Raw genomic sequence first — 24,887 nt, forward strand, 5'->3', positions numbered from 1 at the left:
GCATGGAGTGCATCCAAAGCAAATAATTTTTCTGCGGTGAATGGGAAGACCAAAAGGAGAAGTCTGGAGAAAGGAGGATGGATGGTCTTCCTTTAATGTCAAAGCTGACATAAACACGTCTCCTCCAAACCCTTCTCACAAGATAATTTTCTCAGCAAGACACAGATTGCTTCAATCTCTGTGTAGCAGCCTTTGAAGCTTCCTCCTTATTGCTGTTATGGAGGAGGCAGGGTTGTCTTTGAGAATTTCTGCAGCACTGAAGTGTTCCTCCTCCAGAGGCTTTCACACGATCAGATAGTTGGTTGCTCCAAACAGCTCCCTCTTTGGAACTTCTGCCATCACACAAGGGCAAACTGATATGTCTGTTTTGCAAAATTATTAAATTAAAAAGACTAAAAAGGCTTCCTTAAAAATATTCTGACCAGCTCTATGTAACGCCTCAATTTTAATTAGACGGAGGCCCAGCTAAGAAGATGACGAATGGTGTTGGAAAGGAGCCACCAATTAGGAGACATCAATTTGTCTGTCAACAGGATAACCCCTTTTGCAAAACTTGTCATGTGTTTATTCCGTTTCTGTTTGTGAAGGTATTTGTTTGGCAGGGATATTTTGCATGAGGGGAAGAATTTATAAATTGGTTTTTTACAGTTGTCATTGCTGTACTGTTTTGAGTTCCTGTCTTGTGGGATATTTTCCCTGTTCAGAGTTCTTGCTCCTCAATCTGTCTGCTGTCTGTAACTCTTCCCATTTGCAATCCTTTTGGGGAAAAAAATTACTTACTTCTGCAGCGAGTTCTGGGGTGGAAACAACTGTGATGGTAGTAGACTTGGGGCTTGCAGTACCTTCAGGTTGCAGGCTTAGGAATGCTACTATACGGGTGTTCCCAAAAGGAAGAGAAATGCATTTCTGAGCATTTCTTTCTTAAAGAACTATGCCTGTTATGCTTGCATCCTAATAAGAGTTCTTCCATATTTAATGGTTTAAGATACAGCTGAAGACATACGGATTTTTTTCCAGTTTACACACTTTCTTCACCCACATTCAGAAGACTTGGTAGCTTTCAGGCTTCTTTTTACTGTATAGGAAATTTTACTCACTTTACTTATGGGAAGCTGTATATATCCTTTATTCATCTGCATGCAGTGATTCACAGCCGCTGCTGTGTTTCTTAATAGCTTATTGCAAGTCATTTTATGAAATCATCAGTAGCAAATGCTTAGCGTATTAGAAGAAGAAACAAGGAAGTTCTGTATACGTGGGCATATGTGTAATACAGAGACAGCAAGAGTTGCCTGTGCATGTTATGATACTTGGCAAGAGAATGAATGAGGACAGATAGCTGGTGGGATTTCTACTGGCTGGACAGATGGACACTGGTAGATGTTGACATGACCTTAAAGCCTATCGGATTCTTATGTGGGAACTCATCTTCAGGAAATGGAGCAAATGATGACAAGTTTTTGAGGAGTGGCTGAAAAGCTACAACTGCGTAATGGGTATCTACTGGGACACCGAATAGACCTGCATTGTTTTTTACCTGTGTTGTGGAGAGGGGGAGGCTTGGCATGGAATAGTTAAAGAGCAGAAGGTCATTATTTAGGTGATAAGTGGTCACTACTTGTGGATCAGGTGTACACCTTATCATCATCTGGTGTCAGGTCATGCTGCTCAGTGCTCAGCTATCATCTGCGTTGAACATACATGTTAATGAGTGCCATTGTTTTGTCCTGGATGCAGACCATCTACTAGTGTCTAAAATAGGCATAGTTATGACTCCAGCTGTCCATGGCTGATCTGAAGCACTCATTACTGTTTTGAAATTAGACACAATAGTAGTCATCTCACTGTCTCTAATGTGTGATGGGTCAGGGTCCGAGCACATCTTTCTGGGTGTGACCATGCTTTGATGAAGGCAAAGGTTAAGGCAGGTTTTGGGGCTCTTAAATTGCAATTTACCAACTCTTTTTTTAAAGTACCTTTCCAGTGCAAAACCAAAACCACTTGTGTTCCATAAAGTCTTGCTGTTTGTCTTTAGGGTGGAATTTCTGTTTTTTTTAAACTGATGGTGAGGCTGAATCTGGCTTACCTGAGCAACCACCTTCGTGCCTGAGGTAAACAGCTACCGCTGCTTGTGGTGGAGTGCAGGAATCTCTGTTGAGATGGAAGATAGGCAGCTAGTGGCAGCTTAGTCCTTGCCTGTAAACAACTTTGTATTTAGGGGGGAAATTTTCCAAAGTACCTTAAGTGATTTAGGATCCAGTTTCTCCATTTTAGTTATTTCCAGGCTCTGGAGTGAGATAAACATTTTTCAAAGTGTGATTCTGTCTTGCTTTTTACAATGCCATCTGCCACCAAGATGCCCTCTTTTCTTAATTATCTTGTTCCTCTTTTCCAGGTTGGCCTTCCTTCTATGATGTGATCAGTCCCGATGCAATTACTTTCAATGATGATTTCTCCTATGGGATGCATCGGATTGAAATATCCTGCAGTCAGGTTAGTTTATAGCACACACAGGCCGTTCCGATGGCAAAGGCTGCAAAAATCATTACAGCATGCTGTACTTTCCCTAAAATTTGCAAACCTTTCAGTTCCATTAAATAGTAATCATTGTGAGAGAGCACAATGGGTTGTAGGTATAACAGCTGGGTGGAACGAACTGAAGGCACAAAGGGCTCGTTGGAATGCACATTGTTGTCTCGTGTGAGATTTAACAGAGCAGATGTAAATGGTTGGACTCGGTGCTGAGTCTACAAAAATTGTCTTCCTGAAGAGGGTCCCTTCAAAGGAGCTCCTGAGCCTGAGCCTGGCCGACTGACTCCACACGTGAGCAGTTGAGAGGGAAGTTGAAAGCAGTGGAGCGACTGTCTGTGTGCTGATTCTATCACTGTGCATTACCGTGCAGCCGTGCTAACTCATTCCCAACACTCATTCTCAGTGCAGTCCTAATGGCTGCCTCAAACAATCCCATCTGCCGTAATAATGAAGTCAGTAGTCATTCAAAACATGCCCAAATTTTCCGTTATCTGTCTTGTTCTACTTTCTCTCATGCTTTGTGCTGCCCTCCTCTCTATGAAGAGAATGGCATAGTCATTACCTAGCAAAGGAAGAAGCTGCTGCACTGGTGTTTGGCAGACGTACCCAGCAGCTTGCAGTCCTCTAGCTCCACGTGCTCAGACTCCTGAGAGAAGCAGCAGCTTTGTTTGGGCTGTGAGAATTTGCTGTTCCCTTTTCACATGGTATTGGTGGAGGGATAACTGATTTCATCCCTGACAATATGCATCCTTACTAGTCAGTCAGTCCTCAAGTATAAATGCTCAGAATAGATAAGAAGCTTCCCAAAAAGAGGCAAGGTTGCCTTTACGGAGAATCCACTAACTTAAGTCTGGGTAGAGGGTTTGGCCCAACATGTTAATGGCCAAATCAGCATGTCTGCTAGTATGTCATGTGTAGTACATACTTCTGTAGTTTTTACATTGATGATATGCTTTAGAAGATCCGTTTAACACTTTTTGGGAACTTCCATTTCCCTAAATTCCCTAACGAGGTAGCAATGGGACTGCAGACTGGGAATCTCGTGCTTCACCAGTGATTACTGGCATAATAAAAAATGCAGCCCACTCTCTTCAGCTCTGCTTAGTGGGCCTGAATAGTGCTAAAATCAGCATACTGCCAACCTGCTGAGCCTGTATCTGCTGACACCCTTCAAGAGATGGCCAGAGCTCCTGGTTTCACCTGAGAGAAGCCCAAGGCAGCCTGTGGTCAGGCCAAGGAATCTGGGAATGTCGTTTACTTGTTGCCAAACAAAATAGCGTTAGCAGACCTGAGAACAGCAGTATTAGCAGCAGTCACGTGCAGACACCATAAAATTAAAGCAAAACCAAAAACTGAATTTAAAGCATTAAGAAGAAAATACGACCAAGGCTATATAATCCAATGGTGACTTCCTACTAGCTACTCCAACTTCCTGGGGCAATAACCCCACTGATGATCAAGTCATGCAGGAAAATAGCTTGAGGAGTGGCAAGCATCTTTGCAGCCACCACTCAGCACAGTTAATACCGCCGCATTGTGTATCCATAACAAAACTGTTTCCTCCCCTCCTCGGAGCCCTAGGAATGTGAATCACACATGCAGCTGCAAAAAAACGCAGTTTTACTGCAGCCTGGAAAGCAGTGGGATTGATATGGCAGGCCTTGGTAGAACTGGAGGGAAATACCCTCTCCCACACCCAAAACCTTATTAATCTTTTGCAGATGAAAAAGTAGTTGATTTTTCTTTAAAAGTCCTTCCACCTGTCTGAGAGAATAAAAACCCCTCTCTTTTAGCGTTCTCCATTATAGAAAGCAAACACTGGGGAAAAATTGCTGTAATATTAATCAAAGACATCCATGGGATTATCCTAGAAATAACTTTTACAGTTTTTTGGAAACACATCACCCTGGATGTCTTTAAAAGGTCAATGGTTAGTGACAGGTAGAAGTTAATTACAAATGCATTTGAGGAATACTGTAAAACTGGTTGCGTCTCTTTTTTTTCTCTTTCCTGCTTGAGAGTCCCTTCCCCTGAGGTCTCCCTAGCTATTATTTGTACCTGTACAAATCAATAAAAGTCTGTAGTCACAGAAGTACTGTTTGCACATTGATAGCCTGGACTCAGCTACAGCAGCTGACTGCAAGCTGCTTTCCGTGCCTCTCAGCAGCATATTAGAACCAGGAGGCTTGGGAGATCCAAGCATACTGACAGTTAGCAGTGACCCCCCTTTCCTGCTCCCAAACACATACTTCAAATGCTTTACTCTAACTGTTTCACTGTCCCAGTGCATTCTGCCCAATATATTTATGTGCAAGGCCGCAACAGATGATTGTTTCTTTTGGGGAGGCTTTGCAGACATGTATATACATCCTAGAAAAATGGTCAGCACCTATTATGTGTGGGGAGGACAGTAAAATCAATTCATCCTTTGTACACTCAGCTGAGGGCCAGGTTTCTTATACTGTGATACAAAGGATTGAATTACGTTTCTTTTCAGGGCAGATGAGTTATAGAGTCCTCTACAGAGAGAATTGCCACATGAATTTTTGGTGAGGGGTAGACTCAAAAGGTAACAAATTTTGCAGTAATCCAATCCTGGTGTGATTCTGCCATCACAAGAAGGTGTAATGAGACTACCTTGGACTATCACACAGCTTCTCAGGTTTCGTGAGGAAAACCTTTTTGATAGATTGTCTTTGTAGTCTGTATGTGAGTATATTACTCCTGCATACCGTTTCTCTCTATGGTTTCTCTTGTTCTGTTTCTGTCCAGTGGAGAGGGAATGATTTATCTTTGGTTAAATGTTAATCTGGAAAAGATCTGTTTAACACTTCTAGCCAGGAGGTTTTGAAGCATTCTTAGTTGAGATGCGATGATTTAATTAGGATGCTGAGCATTTAGAAAAATACTCTCTCTGGGACAGTTAAGTTTTTTTAGATTTTTTTTTTCCCCCTAGGTATGGAAAAGCTTTATAATCAGGTGAAATGCCTCATTGTGGGAGACCCCACTCTGAGAAACAGCTCAGGTTTTCTGCCCAAACTGCCTAAAAAAGGCCTTCAGTCTAAAGGAATATGAAATAAAATAAGCAGTGGAGAATGGAGGAAGGGGTGGCAAGACAGCAATCTTTCAGGAACGAGAGTTGAAGCTTTGTCTTCTCTAGTTCCTATGCAACTTTCCTTTGCCTTTTCCATATTTGCCATGTTTTGTCTTCCTTCCTTACAAAGCCGAGCAGCTGCTGCTTAACCCAAAGTCATCCATGCTTTTTCCCATTGCCTCTGGGAGCTCGTCCTGCTGATACCACGGGCTAGAATCTCCCTCGTTTGTTATTGGGGTCCTTGCCAGACTGCCGTGGCTGTTTCAGCGACACTTCTCCAGGAGCGGGGAGCCTGCCCTGGGATATGGCTGTGCGGGTGCGACCGACGGACGTGAGCACTAAGGCTTCACATGCCTACCTGCCCTGCTCCCAGAGTCAGTGAGGGTTATTGTTTCAGCTGTCATTAAATGATAAGTTTCTGTCCCTCCTAGCTGGCGTGAGAGACTCCCCCAGCCTTGCAGTCTGTTGAGAGAGTTTAACCTGAAGCCAGTTTCACCTGCTTCTGCAGACACCCTTCCTACTGCTTTGGTGAATTAAAGGCCATAACAGCAGGAGAACATTAGCAACACGTTAACTGCAGGGCAGAGATTTGCCATCACTAACTCATTCACAGTTCAGAATAATCAGTATTGCCTCTATGTATTTGGGATACTATGAATTAATTAAATGTTAAGAATAATTTGCAGTCTTTAATTTTTGCTGTCTGACTGCGAGCCTACAAGCAGCTCTGTGATCTCAGTTACATCATTCCAGCTCTCGCTGAGATCAGCTATTGACTTGAAAGGCCAAGGCTCTTTGGTAAAGCAGCATGACTTTCCTGTTCAAGATAAATATTTCTCCAGTGCAAGGTTTTATTTTTTTATTTCTCATGGCAGGCTGTAAAAATGAACTTGTGTGAATTGTGAATTTAAGTGACTAATTACAAGAAGTTCTTATTATCCAGATAAGTTGTCAGCCATCATGTGCAGTGATAGTAATCCTAATTTTTGAATAAGGATCAACTGGATCAGCTTCTACAAAATATTGTACTCTTCTGTAAAGCAAGGGACTGTTACCTTTCTTACAGACAGGAGCATAAGTGTTCACCCTGAATACCACTGCGAGTATCTGAGGCTGATTCATACAGAACAAAAGTGTCAACAGACCATATGTAGTTTCATATGGTCTTACAAAAAGCAAATTCAGCATCATTCCTATTTATAATTACTCCTAGCTAAAGATTATTCATTCAGAAATATTTTACATATCTTCACTACAGGTCTTTTTCAGTCACCTGTCCCTATCTTCTATATACTAAAGAAAGTAGTATGAGATGAGTAGTGGATGAGCTCCATCCCTCCAGGGGCAAGGAGCAGATGTGCACCCAAAAGGACCCTGATGCTCAGAAGAATGCCAGGCTGTAGAAAGAAAAAAAAAAAGAGTATGAGGGCATACTCCAAAGAGTATCTTCACTGCTTTAGGTGCTTGCCCAGGATCACCAAGGGGTTTAGTGTTTTCTTACCGAGGGGCGTAGCAGATCGCTGCAGGCTGAGGAGAGCCCAGAGCTCAGGCTGCCCATTCTTACACAGCTGCCCTTACAGCAGTAAGTGAAACGTGGGCAGTGCTGCCCTCACCACCGTGTCTTTAACTGAGCTCCTGCCATGAGATCATTACAGAGACAGGCGGCTCCTCAGAAATAGTGGCCCAGCCAAACACACGCAGTGGCATGACGGGAAACACCCAGGAAGTTCGGGCTTGAAGTCTTAGGCGCCCGTGGTATCTCAGAAGATCATCTTCCTGGATTACTCTTGCAGATAAATGCAGGTTGTAAATCCCACTTGAAAGGACGATGTAGGCACCAATGTGCTTCCTTGGAAGCGGCTGCTAGTCATTGCTTAACATCACGGTGATGCCATCAAGCTGCACAGAGACACAGTGATACTCCGTTGTGTTTTGTTTCAGTGTGGTGCTCACCTGGGGCATATTTTTGACGATGGACCTCGCCCAACTGGCAAACGGTACTGCACAAACTCTGCTTCGTTATCTTTCAAGCCAGCAGACAAGAACAACGCCGGAGAAGGCAGCGGTAACGCCAGTCCTGCCCAAACAGGCAAAACTGAGCTGTAGGACGAAGCAAAGCCTGCAGAAAATTGCGCTGATTCCACACAGCTTACAAGGAATGTTTTCTAAGTTGCCTGCTTTCTTATATCCTAAGAATGTTTAAATGTATGAAAGCGTTTTGCACCATCCTTCTTCTTCACCTTTTTGGAACTGAGGCCTTGCCTGCCAGTGCATTTACTATATAATTGGATTGAAAAATGTGTTGACTGACTCCACAGGTTTTCTTTTCCTTTCTTTTATTTGAGATTGCTTTGGGGAATCCTTAAATCGTGAAGCTTTGGCATCATTAGTTATTAGTTTCTTAGTGCTGTGTTACTCTAGGTTTGAACACTGTTCCTTTTTGTGTGGGAGATGGGACTTGTGTTTATCTCCAGTCTATAGGAAACTTCTGGGCACAAGACAATCCTGAATTCCTAGCACATCTCTGCTTTGTTCTGACTTGCGAGGCATGCAGCTTTTGGTCATACGTATTCAGCCATCTCCCAGCATCAGCCGCACCCTGCAAAAACTTGTAGTTATGGCTGTTCCTTCCTGACTGAGAGAGATGGATGAGATGTAAAACCCATCCTTTGGCTAATTTATGCCAAAATTTCAAGGGTGTGGTTGAAAGGATGTAAACATTGTCTCAGCATCTATTTTTCCCCTTTGTTTGGTATTTAAATCAAGGATTTAACTAGTAAGGCTCACTTTTGCGGGCTACTAATGAGGCTTTGTCTTTTTGTGAGGCCTGTTCAGCAACTGTAACTCAAATCTGAATTAAAGTTGAAATCTGCAGGGGGTAATTATATGGACAAGTGCAGAGATAAACTTGAGAAGTGAAGTAGATGAGGGATGACACTAGGCTCTTTATCTTGTTGGTTGCTACAAGGATTCGGAAAGACGACAGTTTCTGCTAAAAGGGAGTTTAGGAATGAATGCGGCAGAAAGAGGGAAACCCTTCTGAGGTATCCAATTTTAAAGATTAGCTGGTCTGGATGCATACTGGCTACAAGGCCTTTAATTTGTGCAATTGCAGTGTAGGGCATGAGTGAGGGGGTTTGCTTAAGAAATGAATTTGAAAGAAGCCTGTCAGAGCTCCAGAAATTTTCATGTAGCAAAATTTGCTGTCCCATGAGATGTTTTTCACAGCTGCTTTTAGATTTTGTTGAATAGCAGTTTGTCTAGAATTGTGCATAATATTGTTCTTTAAGCTGTACTATACAGTATTTGCTAACACCACTTTGCCTTTAAGCATTGAGAGACTTAATGAATATAGTATTTACTTTTATTAGCAAACTTTGTGACTAACATATTTGGATCCAATTTTATTTCTAGTAGGAGCAAACCAACGATTGATTTTTGTGGAAGCAGGATTGAGGTTTTTATGTCAGTGATAATAAACATATTATCTAAAGTACAAACATCCTTCAGTTAAAATATAGCTACTGTAAAAGCATATGGAATGGTCAGAATTGCCTTTTTTTAGCAACATAAGACATGAAAAAAGCATACAATACCTTAACATCGAATAGATGCAAATAAGGATGATAAATATTTAGAGCTAAAACACTCGGGCTCTGCTGTAGTGAGCACCTACTCACATGAGTATTCCCCCAGACGTCAGGCAAGGAAGTGCTCATCGGCTGCAGGAAAGGTTGTGCAGACTGACCTTTGGTGTTTCAAGGTGCTTGAGTTTATCCCGGTCCCATTGGTTTTTAGCAATTTCTTCTAGAAGGATGGCTTTTATCCCTTGCTTTTATTTAAAGAAAAGTAGGTTTTCTCTACCACATTTTCTGACATAAAAAAGGCAGCATCTATAAAAATGTGGTACATAAATGTGGTTTAATTCCAGATTGCTGTTGGATTTAAGTGTTATCAAATTTCAGTATATTCCTGCCTTATGTTAAAGAAATATATTACTTAAACTTCAGTACACAGTAATGTATGCTGTCCTACAGGAGATTTATTTTTGCAGGATATGGAGTGCAATGAAATGAGTCAATATGGTGAGGTGTATGTGATCTCTGGGAGTTAGACCATTTAACATAGGAAATGCATTGTTCTCTCTTGTGCGCAAACTATACCACAGCGCAGTGCAAGGTAAGACAGATTTCCTTTTATTGCTCTTAGAAGATGCTAGTATGGGCTAGTATTGAACCCTTCAAATTTGGTTCAGTCTGGTTATGGTCATGACAGAGGAAACCTGGGAGCTGAGCACAATGTATAGAATAATAGGAGAATATTTCTGTATGTTTAAATTTTGCACTGTCTAGATGCTTATAAAAACAATGCAAACTGTAGAAATAGCCAGCTATATTTTATATTATCTCTATTGTTACTCAGATGTTTAAATAGCATACCTTAAAATATCATGTAAGTCACACATGTTATTTATATATACTATATATATATAAAATTGCACATGTTTTTTATATATATATATGTACACACACATATATTATCCAAGTATAATTTTAGCCTTCGGTACCTTTTTAATAACTAAAACCTTTCCTTAAGAGGGTTCAATACTTTTAAGAAATCGAATATACATTTTTCAAATTAAAGTTGTTTTCATATATTTGTTGTACACAAATATAAAATAAATTTCTTTATAAATAATTCTCTTCTCCTTCCTTATTTATCTGGTTTTATGTCAGGTTTTTGTGCCCCTAGCTGCAGCGTGTCTTAGGGAACTGCAGAACTTACTGTGAATATTATATATCCAGCACTTTATCTCCAGCAGGTTTCTGGCAGGGGTGCAGCACTGTAGAGTACCAGGTGTCCTTGCACTTACCTGCTTTTGAGAGAATGTCACAAGCACCCAGGCCTGATAGAGAGGGGAAATGTTTAGAGAAAGGCTCAACTTTTACTTAGCAGAAGTTTTGGCCGCTTCCAAAAGATGCGGTGTGGGATGTGGTGGGTCGCAGGCGTGTCGTAGGAGCCCTGCGGTGCCCAGGCTCAGTCTGTAGTGGAGGAATTTGGCTGGAAAGTTGGTTTCTGTCAAGGTTTCATCTCCAAGGATGCAGGTTTGGAATGCCCTGCGGGCAGCAGGTTAATGCCGCTCGGTAGATAAGCAGTGGGTTTTAAAAGATAGGTGCAAGGGAGGGGAAGAATTTGCAGGCTGTTTTAAAACCAGCTTCCATGTTTGTGTTCGTGGGAACCAGAGAGTTACATCAAAATTAATTCGCTTGCTAATTGTGCTCAAACATGGCAGAGTGTCCTAGGACAGATGACACACTGAAGACTTGTTTTACAAGTTTAGTATAATCCCTCTTAGTCCAAAAATTAATCCCTTGTAGCCCTCTGCCTGCCACCCATCCACTGTATTTCCCTCTCAGAAATTTAATAGTTTGGTATTTCTGAAATGAGGGACTAACTGGTACCCACTAAAATGAGATGCAGCTGGATGCCTCGTGGTGGCTTTGTCCTGCACTCCCAGCATAACCCGGCCAGTCCGTCAGCACCCAGAGGTGCTGTGCTATGGCAGATCTTCGGAGGTGCGCGGTCCTCTTGCTGCTGCTGGCCTGACAGCAGACATGAGGGACGGCTCTGTGCTCCAGTCCAGCTCAAGGCAGGCTGTGTTTTGCAGTGCATAGCATGAAGGTGTGCCTAGGACGTGTACACCCCATCACCTCAAAACCAGGGACATTTCTAGTAAGAGATGCTCTCCCTGCTGCTCCTGCTCTTCCCCGGGGTGCCCTGGTTGCAGGGTGGGAGAAGCAGTGGCGGCAGGATCAGTGACACGAGGCCAGTTAACGAAACGCTTTGTGATTCTCTTATCATTGTAGCTATGTGGCTTCCATATATTAAAGGCAACTTAACCATAAGCCTTTTTCACAAGCTATATCAGCTCTTATACACTAAAAAAAATACAGTGTGTGTATGTGAACTGCTTAAAACTGGCGCCTTACCACAGTGGCTATAGCATGTATTCCCCATATGGACGGGGTAGGCTGACATCTGGATTTGTGCAGCAAAGGCATCGCTCCAAGAAAGGAGAGGGAGCTTGTTGTGAAGTAATGCGTTGGCCTCTTATTTGTACTCACAGGTAAGTGGTGTCTGAAGGCTCTGTCATCTCTTAGGATAAAAGGCAAGATAAAAGTGAAGCACACCGCCTGCCTCCAGTGGCCCAACACAAGATAGTGAAATAATGACCCATGGGATAGGACCTGCCCAATGTACTAGCATGAGGCATGAGACCTTATTGCCCTTTCAACAGCTGACAAAAGTGGAGCTTTCTGTGGCACTAGCTAAGCTCCATTGTATTTGCGCTTCTTCCGTGCCCCAAAAATGGCTCAGTTAAATAAGATGACGTCATAAGGCAGCGTTTCTGTTGGGATGACACTGAAGAACACATTGTCACAAACATGATGCCAAGTGTGGATGTTGGTACTCTATTGATTGTACTGAAAGGTCTCAGTCTTAATTCACTTAGCTTTGTTTTGCAGTCCATTTACTCAACTGAATTTGGTAAGCCATGAGGTTAGGCCTTCTCTAACAGAATATGTGATGTATATTAATTTTTCTTGTTGTTCAGTATGTTACAAAATGTCTGTGGTTAATGTCAGTGCATGGCCAGCAGTCCTCTGCTCCTTCACCCGTGGTCTGGGAGGGGATGTGAAATACATGATACAGGCTACTTTACTGGTCCTAACTCAGAGTTTCAAAATCATGCCTTCTCTCTTCCCATCCTGGAAGGAATTTAAGGATGAAAACAAAACAGGTGTTCGCACTTTCAGAATTAAAATCAGTGTGCTCTGTACCCACTTGTTTACAGAACAAATGGCAGAGTATTCAGTGGCACTAGAAGCAAATTCATCAGCTTCCAAATTCAGTAGAATGAGACAAAAGGTTGCGTAGCTCATTGGCAAACTGAACTAATAGTTCTTGGTTTATTGACTATTAAAATGAGGCCACCTACAGGTCCCACAATAAACCTGCAAAAATGTTTAATCCTGCGTATTTGAAGAGCTGCATTCCAGTCTGGCTTGCCCCTGCTTTGTTATTAAGAGAAGCGATACACCACAGGACCTGACTACGCTTTTCAGATCAAAGCCATGACAGCAGTCAGCAACTGTATTATTTTTACAGTCACTTTTTTTAAAAAAAAGTGAGATAGTACTTCCAAACGCGCCCCAATCAGCGAAATCACTGAAATAGCCAAACTCCGAGCAGTGTAGGCATGTGATGTTCTGAAATCCTTATACAGGCCACCGGTGTAATATTAAATGCACTAAGCAAAAAGGTCTGTTATGTCCACATGTTTTTGGGATCAGGACCCGCTTGAGCAGCCCAAATTAAGCAGGAATAGTACACTCGGAAACCTTCCCCAGAGACCTCCTAGGACTTGGAGCCAGCCTTCTCAGACCTTTCGCTTTGCCAACATAGGCCAGCAGAAAAAGAGAAGTGGTTCCAGAAAAGAAAAGAGAAGAGGCTTCCAGTTTGAACCCCCTGTTTTATTCACCTCTTGTTAGACAGCTTGCAAACACTGAAGACCTTTCACTCTGCAGATGTCTTAGCCAGGGCATTCTCATTTGGTGCTCTTTATAGTTTCAGTACAGATGATACCTGCGGTCTGACTTCTTTTAGCCAGGAAATTTTACTGCCCTAATGCAACAGGTCTGTTTCCATCCCCTCCCTTTTCAGTTGCTGCAAGGATTTTCTTCTCTTTTTGTTTTTCAATAGCTGGCATTCCAGACAATGGTATATTATATTTTTCTTTTCACTGTAGCCTAAAAACTGTCTGAACTGTGGCTTCACCCTGTCTCAGACCCTGTACTTCTCACTTCTTGTCTGCCCAGGTGGAAGGAATGTCTGTTCCCCAAAATACAAGCAATAGCCTACTGTCACTATAAGAACTGTGACAAATCGTGTGTGCCCACTCGCTGGGAAAAGTAGCAGTTCTTTGTAAAAAGAAATGAAATATGTCTTTACCATCCTATTAAAGTGGACAAGTTGATTTTGTGTGTGGGCTGGTTAATTTTCATGTTTTTCCAGGCTGCCCTAAAGCTCTTCTTCTTGCAGTCTGGGTATTGTCTCCTCCAGTTTACAACTTTATTATTGTATGTTTCATACAAACACGAACATCTGGAGAACATCCTCAGGTATAACTGCTGGGCAGTGCAGAAAATATCTGGTGTGATCTGAAACAGGTTTTTCTTCCCATGAAAGTACACCCCTGGGACTGGGAAACTTAGAAGGTCTGTAATGGCGTAGAGGTCCTTTCACCTCCGAACACCACTTCACATTTGGCCTGGGTCTGTAACAGCCAGTATCCATGGTGATTTTGTAGCTGTTCACTGTTTTTGGTGAAATTAGTTGGTGCTGGTACCGGTTCACAGAAATCACTGTGGCACTACCCCTGAGAGCCTCGGTGATGCTGCAACTGGTGAGGAGATTGAATTCCTCGCTGTAAGAGCGGTCGGTTTCTATCCAGAGAGCAGTCAGGAGATGAAAGGATAGGTGGAGGGTGGGGAAGGGGAAAGAGGAATTGGCATTTTGCCCCTTGCTGTTTGCCCCTCCTGTTCACCTTAAATTACATGGATTTCCACCATGGCACTATAAGATCACATTTAACTCAGGACAATTAAAATAACACAGGCTTGTGAAACCCTGTAAAAATAGGTCCTAATTCTTACCTTCATTCTGGTATATGTCTAACACCACTGACTTCAGTGAAACAAAGCTCTTATAAATCTGAGGGGATGGAAAGGACTAAGGTCTACTGAGAAAGATTCCTCAACATACTTGAGATAAAATATTTTCAAGACTCATTAAAATCTTCCGTAGGAATAGGATGCCTTTGGAAAATCCTATTCCTCCAAATAACTAGTACAGAGAATAGGAATCCTAAAAACGATGGACCAAATTCTCAAAAGAAAGGCCTGTACCAGCTAAAGCACAGCACTGCTGACCCCTCGGAGGCAGTCCCCCAGCTGCTTCTCTGCGTGCATCTTTACTGCTCCGTTTTCACACCTTCCTTTACATGCTGCAGAAGATACTTGCAATCACGGTGTTTTCATACACGTTTGCTGCTTCAGCCCTGTTGTACAGGATTTCGAGAAAGGTGATCATCTCATCTTGTTCCTAGTTTGAACAATTTCTAGGGAAAAAAATCCGAACAGTTTTTTTTTTCTGAAGCTGAGAAAATTCTAAGCAACCTCTAGAATTTGTTGTCTTCATGTTGTCAGCTTCAGCTTTGTGGGCTACCACCAGTCCCAGCAGTCACCAGTGACCATGAATTCAGTATTCTCTGTTGATAAATTACGATTTTATCTTTGTTTGGCTAGGGCTTTTAGTAGCCTGCCAACTCAAAACCATTGCCTAATATATCATTAGAGGGCAAATATGTTCCCGTGTATGTCTGTGGCATGTAAGCAGCTCCTACCAAAGCCTGGGCATTCCAGCATCCTGCTGAGGAAGGAAAGCAGTGCCCCAAATCATTTAGACTGCAGATTTTTCTTTTCAAATAAAATATTTTTTGTTTTTCAAGGTCAGACGCTTGGGGCTGTTCAGGTCACAAGACGCCAGAGGCTGTTTACTTTGGAAAACAAGGACAGCCGTGGTGGGAGGTGCTTGTAGCAACACCCAAATCTAGCATTTTAAACCAAACAGCAGTCTGGCCAAAGGGCAGCTTCACTCATCCTTACTGACACCATGACATAGAGGGAGAGCGTCCAAGAGCTGGCTGACATACATGCAACAGGAATAATATTTGATATTCTCATTTATGAACTCAAATACCTCAAAGCATGTGGGAGATCCTCAGATGCGAGGAATAAATATTTTGCATTGACTGCAGACAATGTTTACAGTGGAAAGTGATTTCTTGAAAGGCTGAGACAGTGCCCAGTAGTGGGTTGCATCTAAAAGCGTTTTGGTCATAGTGGAGCAGCACTTTTCCTACACCCAGATGCCAAGTGGGATGGTAGGTTTACCTCTTCCCTTTGGGTATTTTATTTCATCTTTCAGTTGGGTCAACTATTCAGGCTATGGAGATTTCTCCGAGTCAGATTTCCTTCTAGGTCATTAGTGGAAAAACAGAAGAAATGAATCTTTGAGAAGTTGATATAGAGTGGCAAGAAAAAAACCTGTGAAAGGTTCCTACTATTAGTACAAATGGGGGCACTTTTATATACAGTTTTGCTTCCCTTCTGAACTGCATCGCAGGGCTGAGGCTGATGGAGCTGATGCACAGCTTTGCCTCTCCTTGCTAACTGGCCAAGCCCGCTCTTTCTAAGAGTAGAGGACTTGTCATATCTGAGGACAGCTGGGCTGAAAAGGCACCATCTCCTAGATCTTACTGAATCCGCTCTGGAGAAACCATGTGTCTCCAGCCATTTCCATCCCTAGCTGGGTGGCCATGCATGAGTTTATAACAGTTTAAAAATGCATATGACTTTCTGTATGTGGATTTTTTTTCATCCTAGCTTTTTCACCACAAACCAAAATTGCCATAGATAACTACTTTCCCTCTGTGAAGACATTTGTGTCCTGTTGACATTTAATTAGTAGATACATTCTGTGGGTCAAGTTAGAGGGCAAAAATAAAAGTCAATTTTAGATGATTCAGCCCATTCTTAACCAGCAAAATGGTGTTTAGAAACGTTAAACTGCAATAAAAATCCACATCTATGTGGACTCACCTAGAGTTTCACAACAGCAGTGAGGATAGGGCACAGAGCTTCCTATTTCAAATGTCTTCAAAACATCCCTTCAAAGAATCTCTATTAGGTGTTAGGAGTATAGAGCCTGTGGCATCCAGTTACACAGTTTTGACCATTTAAGAGAGGTGAATAAAATAGGGTCGGTTTCAGAAGCATACTGTGAATGGATTACTGTTTTAGCCCTGAAAATACACATTTCTTCCAGCAGTATAAAAGTGAGGGGAGCGTTTATGCCATGAGTGTAGGAAACACAGATCTCTCTTCTCCAATGACTAAACTAGACTAATGAGAGCTATCAAACTTGCTAATGACTGAGAGAAAGCCTTTCAGTGCCTTGCACTGGTAAAGCATTAAGTGTTTGCTGTAGCGTTACTTCCGATTGACACCAATGTGAGTGAGAGGCAAATAGGATGCAGCATCAATGTAACGCAATAGTCCAGGTGCCCTTAATGGCAGCAAATGGATATGGAGAAGCAAGTCCAGCAACCCCAGCAGAGAACCACATAAATTGCCAAACCTTGAGCCTTACCTAGTGGATTCATTTCCAGATTAACTACGTTTTAAACCGCTGATGTTCCGGAAAAAGGAATATGAACTCTGCTGCTTTCTGTAAGGGAGGAAAAAAGGGCAACTTGGCAGAGCTGCGCCACTGGTCCAGGGGACCACCCCTGACCCGTGCCATGAGGACAGGCAGGGAATCTGCTCTTACAGGCAGATCCCAAAGGTGAGTCGCCGACTTCTGCTTTCCAAATGCATACGCTGTCCTGGGTGATGCGTAATCTCAACGTGTTTGCCATCACGCAAAGAAAAATCTGAACTCTGTTCCACTCCATCAGACAGCTTGTCCTTATCAAGATCTGTGGGCCGGGCAGTCAGCTGTAGGAGGCCTGTAAAAGAGTAAGCCTGGGGTTGTTTACAAGATGATACTTAGAGATGCCTTTGAATCAGCTGAGGCAACTACTGCTTTTAAAAGCCAGACGTTAGCTAAGAATATTTATATTTTGAGAGTAACAGGATAACTTGGGACAAAATGCTCACCTCCAGCTCACAAAGCGTTTTCATGCCCGAGATTGTATTACAGTTTAGAAAATTCACGGCAAAGTCTCCAGGTTTGTTTGAAGACATGCATGAAGAATTATATGGTGAAACGTTTCATTCTGGCTGTGAAAAAAGTTAATTCAAAACAACTAAAACGTCAGCCATAAAGATGTACAACATTTTTCAGGAAGCCTTGTCCACCCTGAACAAATGTTTTCATAAAAAACAGCCTGCCCGTAATAATCACTGTTATTGAAAAGACATCCCAAGGTTGCTGTATGGAAATATGTTAAATACGTTCTGAAATTCAATCTAATATAATTTCAACATTAGAGCTCATTCATAATCCTGTATTAAAAGCCTATGCAATTTTCATGAAATATGTCTGTCTGTGTAATCATGAATGCTGAATATTGTCATGGCTTTCCAGGAATTTTCAACCTCAATGCAGAGGAAAGAAAACTCTTCCAACTGGACTTTTACACCACTGAGAAGAAATAACAATAACAGATCTAAACTTAAAATAAACATTTCTGGAAAAATACTATCTTTTAAAAGAGGCAGTAGTCTGAATTTCAAGCTACTAGTAATACAAAGCAGAGGCTTCAAATGTGCCTATGGTTACAGCCCCTTGCTTTGTGCGGTACTGGGGACACACAGCCCCAGTAAGAAGGAGTCTGTTTACTCACACCTGGATTTAGAAAGTGATCCCTTCAGATGGAGTTGGCTTAAACCCCATAAGTATTTCTGCTTTGAACCCCCAGTTTACAACTGGATGTAGCTGTTACTCTGGTTATCAAGTCAGGTCTTGCCAGTTCTTTCTAATTGCACAGCACCACAAGTGCACCCAGCATCACGGGGGTGGAAGGGTAAAGAGACAATTTTCAGTGTCGCCATACATCTGATGTGCTTGTATGAGTACACTAGCTGCTCGTCATGAATTTCTTTGTGTTTATAATTTTATAAAAGAATCAAAGCCTATAAAGTAGTACTTGCACACACAAAAGGGTGAGGAGTGGGAAAATTCTGCTTCTCTCTCTAATGTTCCTATTCACTGATGGCTCTTTGATATTTTTCCTTTTTATGAGCAACCTTTTTTTATTAGTGGAATATTGCTGGTTCCGTGGCATGACTTTAAAATGATAGGAAAAATTATACAACTGGGATCTCAATTATTCAGCACAGCCATTTTAATCCTTCGTGTTATTTGATCCAGTACAAGGTAATATACGTCTTATTTCCAATTAGAATACAATTCTCACTATATTCATCATCTATCGATGTCTGCTTTTCCATTTGCCAGAGACATGAAAGTCTGTGATTCAAAGGGTGCCATTCAGACTACCCTACTTGTGGACAATTATATAGTGTCAGCAGGGCTGCGTGTAGGTTTGATGCCTATAGCCCAGGGCAGCTGGGAGCCGCTGTGCACTTCCTTTCCTGCAGAGTTTCTCACCAGCTGACAGCGTATTGCAGAAATGGTTCCTCCGTGCCTCCGCAGCCCTATGCCGTTTGTGTGAGCAATATTGCACAGCACATTTGTTTGAGACTGCTCAGCTGCATGTGGCAAAAAGATCACTTCTCATGGTCTGAGGGCCTTATCCTGCAAACCCCCTTGCAGTGCTGTGTGCTGTGGCACCTTACGCTTTGCTCTCCGTGCTGTCCTGGGGGCGAGGTGCATGATGCAGCAGAGATGGCCGGGAGAGGAGAGGAGAGGAGAGGAGAGGAGAGGAGAGGAGAGGAGAGGAGAGGAGAGGAGAGGAGAGGAGAGGAGAGGAGAGGAGAATGGGAATGGGAATGGGAATGGTGGTGGGTGAAACAAAAATGTGGCTCTGGCCCATGACTGGCTGCCTGTTGCTGGGTGCTGCTGGTCCTGTACCCCTCCTTCTGCCCCTGTCTCCCCACTTCTGCCACTCCCTCGTGCTGGTAGTTTTATACAGGCGTTGAGCCGGTTTAGCTTTCTGAAGCCACAGAAGACTAACCCAGCAAAAAAGAAGCGGGTAATTTGGACTGCTGAGGTGAACTGACTTACAGCAGGGTGAGATGAGCACTTGATCTTGTAGCCAGGTGCAGAGGGAAGGAGGAGCAGGGACTGGGAGGACTGGAGGAGGAGATGGTGGGGACAACATGTCACCCCTAATGGGAGTGACAAGTTGCTATGCTGTAGAATGTAACTTCACCGCTCTGGTGCTCTTTCCCCATCTATATAAATAGCTAACAAACCCCTTCTAATGCTTGCAAAATATCTTGAAAGATCTCTTGAAAGCCTCCAGTGAATGAAAAGCTAATGTTGACTGCAAAGCTGAGTGTCCCTTCCATGAGTTGGAACGAGACAGATGCACTCAAGACTTATCCCAGCTCTATAGTATCAGGTTAACATGATGTGAAAACTTCAATATTATTCTGGCTTCAGTCATTCATATCCAGATGGTGCTGCCTCAAGGGGGCCATGTCATAAAAGGACTCCCAAAAGCCATAGCTGGGCAAAGATTTGCACTATAAACTCCCTATGGTCCAGCCCACCCCTTGCATAGCCCATAGTTACTTACGAACCTGGGTGAGTGTCAGCATCTACCTTGTAAGCATTTGCGTCCATCCTGTGCTCACAGGAAAGACAAAATCTGCTATCTACAAGAGAAAACTCTGCAGAAATTTGTCCCTCTGAGTTAATAGATGTATATCCAGCTTTAGCTGGCTGGAAGAGGCCTTTGCCCCATGAAACTGTGACAACCACCTTGATGCACTTAAGAGATTTCAGGCAGACTGTCTATCTCTCAAATTTTAGGGTCCCTTTGAAAGAAGGTTTATCCTTGGTCTTTCAGTAGCGTAAGTATGCTATAGAAAAAGACAAGAGAAGACAAAGACGGAAGCTCAGCAGCAGAGTACTCACAGCCACATCCTGGGTTGGGGGAGAAGAGGCTCCGTGCACAGCGTGCCTGTGAACTTAGAGGTGAGGGCTGGAAGGCAGATGGCTTTAGATGGTGGCAGGATACCTGTGATGCTTCCCTGGCATTAGAGGTTAGCCCACTCCCGTTTCTTTGGTTTTCTAATGTGCTGAACTCCAAGCACGATTCACGCAGATCTGAGCTGAGAGCAAAGCTATAGTATTGAAACGGACTGGAGTTTTCTAGGTCAGTGGGTTAACTAGTGAGTTAAGGAACCTTCCCAAAAAGCTACTCCAAAGCCCCTTAGACCTGGTGCAGTGGTGGCAAACTGTGTGCCCTCGGGGGAAGACCAGGCCTAAGCTGAGAAATCACGCACATGCCCACCTCTCTGTGGACAGCGGGCTTCGTTCTCACGCTTCCAAATGAACGGGCTGCTTCCCACGCATGTAGCTGTCAAAGTGAGACTTTAACTGTTTCCATCTCAAACCTGGCTTCTCTGTCTGTGTCCAAAGTGCCCTGGCAGATGACCAGGTTACTGTAAGATGATGTTGAGAATGTGGATAGGGATAAGGATAGGGAGAGGGAACTCTGTACAACATGGAGTTACACTGTGGGACTCAGCGCTGCAGGATGTTATGGGATGCACAAGCACACATGATTCCAAGGGATTAGGCAAAATTATGGAAATACAGGTAGGTACTATTTAAAACCAGTGATACAGGCACAAACATGAGCTCAGGGATATCCTAATCCATTTATTGCTGGAAGCTGGGAGTCTATAGTGGAAGTAGAATGATAACTTTCTTACAAATGTTCTTTAAGAGGCCACCACTAGCATTGATGGGAGGAAGGAGGCCAAGGAGATGGCCCTGAGCAGCTGCTCGTCAAACGTGAAGCTCAGCCAGGCATCCGGTGTGTGTGTACATATGTGTACACGTGCGAGCTCCCCCTCGGTTGCCCTGCAGTAATTCTGCCCATCCTAGACCCTCAGTCCCATGTGTGTTTGTGAAGAGCCAGGGTGAGAACATGGGTGCCTTGTCCTTTGCACTGTCTTTCACTCAGGAGAGGAATGTAATTCTGCAAGATGCTGAGCACTGTTGCCTCAGGGCAAGCTCTGGTGAGCTCTGTGCAAGCCTTGCTTTGAACTGTTTTTATCAAAGAATATTTTTATTCCAGGTGGCAGATGTTTGAACTAATCCAAATGCGCCATGCTTTGCAAAGGTGTGGAAGGGCATGAGCCCGCAGCTCTGAATTTTTGTAATTATTTTCCAGGGCCCTCTTTAAAAACTGTCCCCTTGCTAATCTCAATAGATAGTGAGCTCTAAGAGTCATGCTAACACTAGAAAAAATCTAATATCTTTAGAGACACCTTCTTGCAGGGGCTTTTACAAGTAGATCAAAAAGCCGATCTATATATTTTCACATAAATATTTGAAAAGCATTATGGTGAAAATATTCTTTTTTTACTCTAGTGGTAGGGAAAAGGGCCTTAATAGCTGTAACATTACGTAGCATTGGCATCCTGCACATGGTGATTACGGGACAGAGAAACTCCAGACTTTGGCACCATAAAGCTTTTCTGGGTGCAGCTCCACATTTACACAGCGAACACCTGAGATTTAACTTATGGTTGTGCTGACCAGGAACAAGAAATTTCCCTACCATGATGTAGCCAGGCTACGTGCAGCCTCTTTAAGGCTGCAGAAAGCAGCCACGTCATTTCAAAGGTAAAAGAACACAGCCCTTAAAATTGCAAATCCTCCAAAAGCCTCTGCCCAGCAGAAGGCAAAGGCAGCGAGCTGCCATGTGCTGCTGTTTCTGCGGGACGAGTGATCGCTGCGGTTCAAGACATCTTTTGGAAAGGCTGCCCAGGAACAGACATCCCAGGAAGGGGTACTAACAAGCACTGTATTTGTAAAGGTGTTCGGCATTTTGCTTTTCGCAGAGAGTTGGAAGGCTGCCCTAAGGATAAGCATTTCTTAGTGAGGACCAAAGGAAGGGGATTCCCTGGGTTAGGCAGGGAACGGGGATGAGCACTGGTGGGGAGAGGGCAGTGATCTCCTACAGCATTTGGTATACTTAACTTGTGGGTCTGGACCTCGTGCTAGGATCTCACACCTCTACGAGATACAGTGCATTGAGGAGCAGAAGGACTTCAAAACATGTTTCAAATTATTTCATCTCAAAACATTAGCAAATGTGGATGGTCTTGGGCACTGAGCTGAATCTGTAAGATTTGGGAGAAACAGTGAGAAAGGAAGAAAATTAAAAGCCATGGGGACAGATAGACTCGTACTGTTTATGTAGGAGGAAACTGAGGCACAAAAGCAGTTATGAACCATCTGAGGTCAGTCAGACAGTAATGCTGAGAGCGAGGACCCTTTAACTCGCTGTCCTTGCTTTAGTCCCCAGACGTGCATGACCACGCAGGGGAGACCCTCCGCTCCTGGCCTTGCTTGCCCTCTACTCAAGGTTGAGCAAGCGGGCGCAGCCTGAGCTTAGAGGGGGGGCGAGGAGGGAGGTTGTGGGGGGATGTGTGTCACTGGTGACAGCGCTGCTGGGCAGTCGGGTGGCTTTGGGTTTTTAAGGTGAGTACATCTATGGTGGGTAGCAGAAGTTACCAGAAGGTAACTATTCCAGAGGGGACCATCAAACCGCTGCCATCATGGGCTGTGACTTAATAGCAATAAAAGTTTTACTTCTCCCTCAGCAGCCCCGAGTAGGCATCCAAGGGGTTGAAAAAGAGCAGTATCTCGACTGCTTCACGTGCGCCAAGCCTTTCCACCTCCCGGTTTGTGGGCTTTCCCCGCCAGGCGGGCATCCCTCTGCCTGGCCGCTGCATTTGCGCTCAGACGTTGGCAGGGTGTGTTGGCTGGTCCGGGGTCACCAAGCTGCAAAGAAACACACTCTGTCAGCTCCGGAGCTATGTGCTTGCTTTCATCACATGGATATGCGTCAACGTGTCACTTTAAAGTAGTTCAAGTAAGAGAGATGGGGGAACAGATGAGGAGGAGGGAGGCAGGAAACATGTCATAAATCCACAGCGAGAGGGACTCTGAAGTAAGAGCATTAAAGACTCTGGAAAACACATAAAAATCTGCCGTAGAAAGGGCACTGTCAATGCATCCTGTCAGTGCAGTTTGCTTTTTATTTCCTAGTGTGCAATATGATATAAAAAACGTTCACCTTTACTAGATGATCCATGAAAGCCCGTATTTCACATGAGATTTATTTTTCATATGAATAGACTTGGCGTTTCCAGACACTGGTGGATATCAGTCGCCATCCTATAAAACGAGGCCACCAGCACCTGCGGTCTCCCAGGAACTGTGTCTTCCAAGTGCTGTTCCTCACACAAGGGCCATTTCATTTTGTTTCTACTTTTTGTTTAAGTAGAGCTGAACTGAGGAATGTAGAGTTAAATAAAAAATAATGGAGAAAGATCAGACTGAAATAATTCCCCCCCCCCCAATCCCACTCGTGCAATCATCAGATATGTGAGGCTTTGCGCTTTCTCACGTTGCTATTGTAAAAAGAGAGAGAAAATTTGAATCCACTCAAATATTACAGAGAGTCTCAAATACTACAAAGAGTTTCCCACTGCAGGGATCTGAAATTCCCTCAACACCCAGAATATTAAGCAATCTGGGGCTTGTGCTTTTCATAGAGATTTCAGAGATGGGAACATCCTGGCTTGCCTGAAAATGGTTGGTGAAGGGTAAAATTGCCACGCAGCAACCACCAGCCTCTCTGGCAGCCGACTGTATTCTTGCTCAGCCATCCCTGCCGCCTTTATGGGACTTAACACGTTCAACGTGGGGAAAAGGCCTCCAGGCTCTGTCCGAAAGACTCAGTGATGCTAGTGAACAATGAGAAAGAGGATTTATACTGTGTAACCAACTTTAAACATGATGAAATATAATTTCTCTACGAAAGTGTATGAGCTGGGACATCCCAGCCTGAGAGGGGGACTTCCTCCTGACAGCCAGCGTGCCCCTCACTGCTCCTCCTCGTCTTCCTCCCTGGGCACACTGTGTAGTAGCGAGGAGTACCAGTACTTTTGGTGGCAGTTGACTGCAAAGGGTTTATTGCATGGCTTTGATCCGCTGCATCTGCAAGGTATTCTTACAGAACTAAGTGCTATGCCCTGGGGACGTAAGGAAGGAAGAGCCTGTCGCACTTGAGCTTCCCTGCGGGGACCCACCAACCAGACAAGAGCACTGCTCCCTTCCCTCAGACTCCCGTCTCACCTTACTCTTCTGCTCGTCGCACGGTTTGAGAGCTATTGCTGCTGAGACTGCATTTTCCTTTCTTCGGTTTCCTTGCTAGTCTATGCGTAACATATTAGTGGTGTGAAATGGAGAGGAAGGAAATAGAGGGGAAGCACAAGGAGCAAAGTAAACGTCTTCAGGGAGGTAGAGACCGCACAGAGAAACGCTCACTCACCCTTTTGAACCAGGAATTTAACGTCCTTCGGCTTTGCATGACAGTCCCGTGTGCAGCACTGCCCTTTCGGGCTTTGCCGGGAGCCAGGGAGGCTGCAGAGCCCCGTGCGGAGCCTGTCAGGCTCCCAGGCACCTGTCCTTCATCGCA

General features: G+C 43.7%; 1 protein-coding gene across 1 annotated transcript in view; it reads left to right on the plus strand.

Moving 5' to 3' along the window:
• The window catches only part of MSRB3 (methionine sulfoxide reductase B3), an 85,061-nt gene extending 77,207 nt beyond the window's left edge, over positions 1–7,854 (plus strand). The window contains 2 exon segments of the mRNA XM_075495104.1: positions 2,396–2,493; positions 7,568–7,854. Of these exon segments, the coding sequence (XP_075351219.1) occupies positions 2,396–2,493; positions 7,568–7,732 (263 nt within the window). The 3' untranslated portion in view covers positions 7,733–7,854.
• The last annotated feature ends 17,033 nt before the right edge of the window (positions 7,855–24,887 follow it).

Source organism: Mycteria americana, chromosome 1, assembly GCF_035582795.1.
Source record: "Mycteria americana isolate JAX WOST 10 ecotype Jacksonville Zoo and Gardens chromosome 1, USCA_MyAme_1.0, whole genome shotgun sequence".
NCBI classification, from domain to species: Eukaryota; Metazoa; Chordata; class Aves; order Ciconiiformes; family Ciconiidae; genus Mycteria; species Mycteria americana.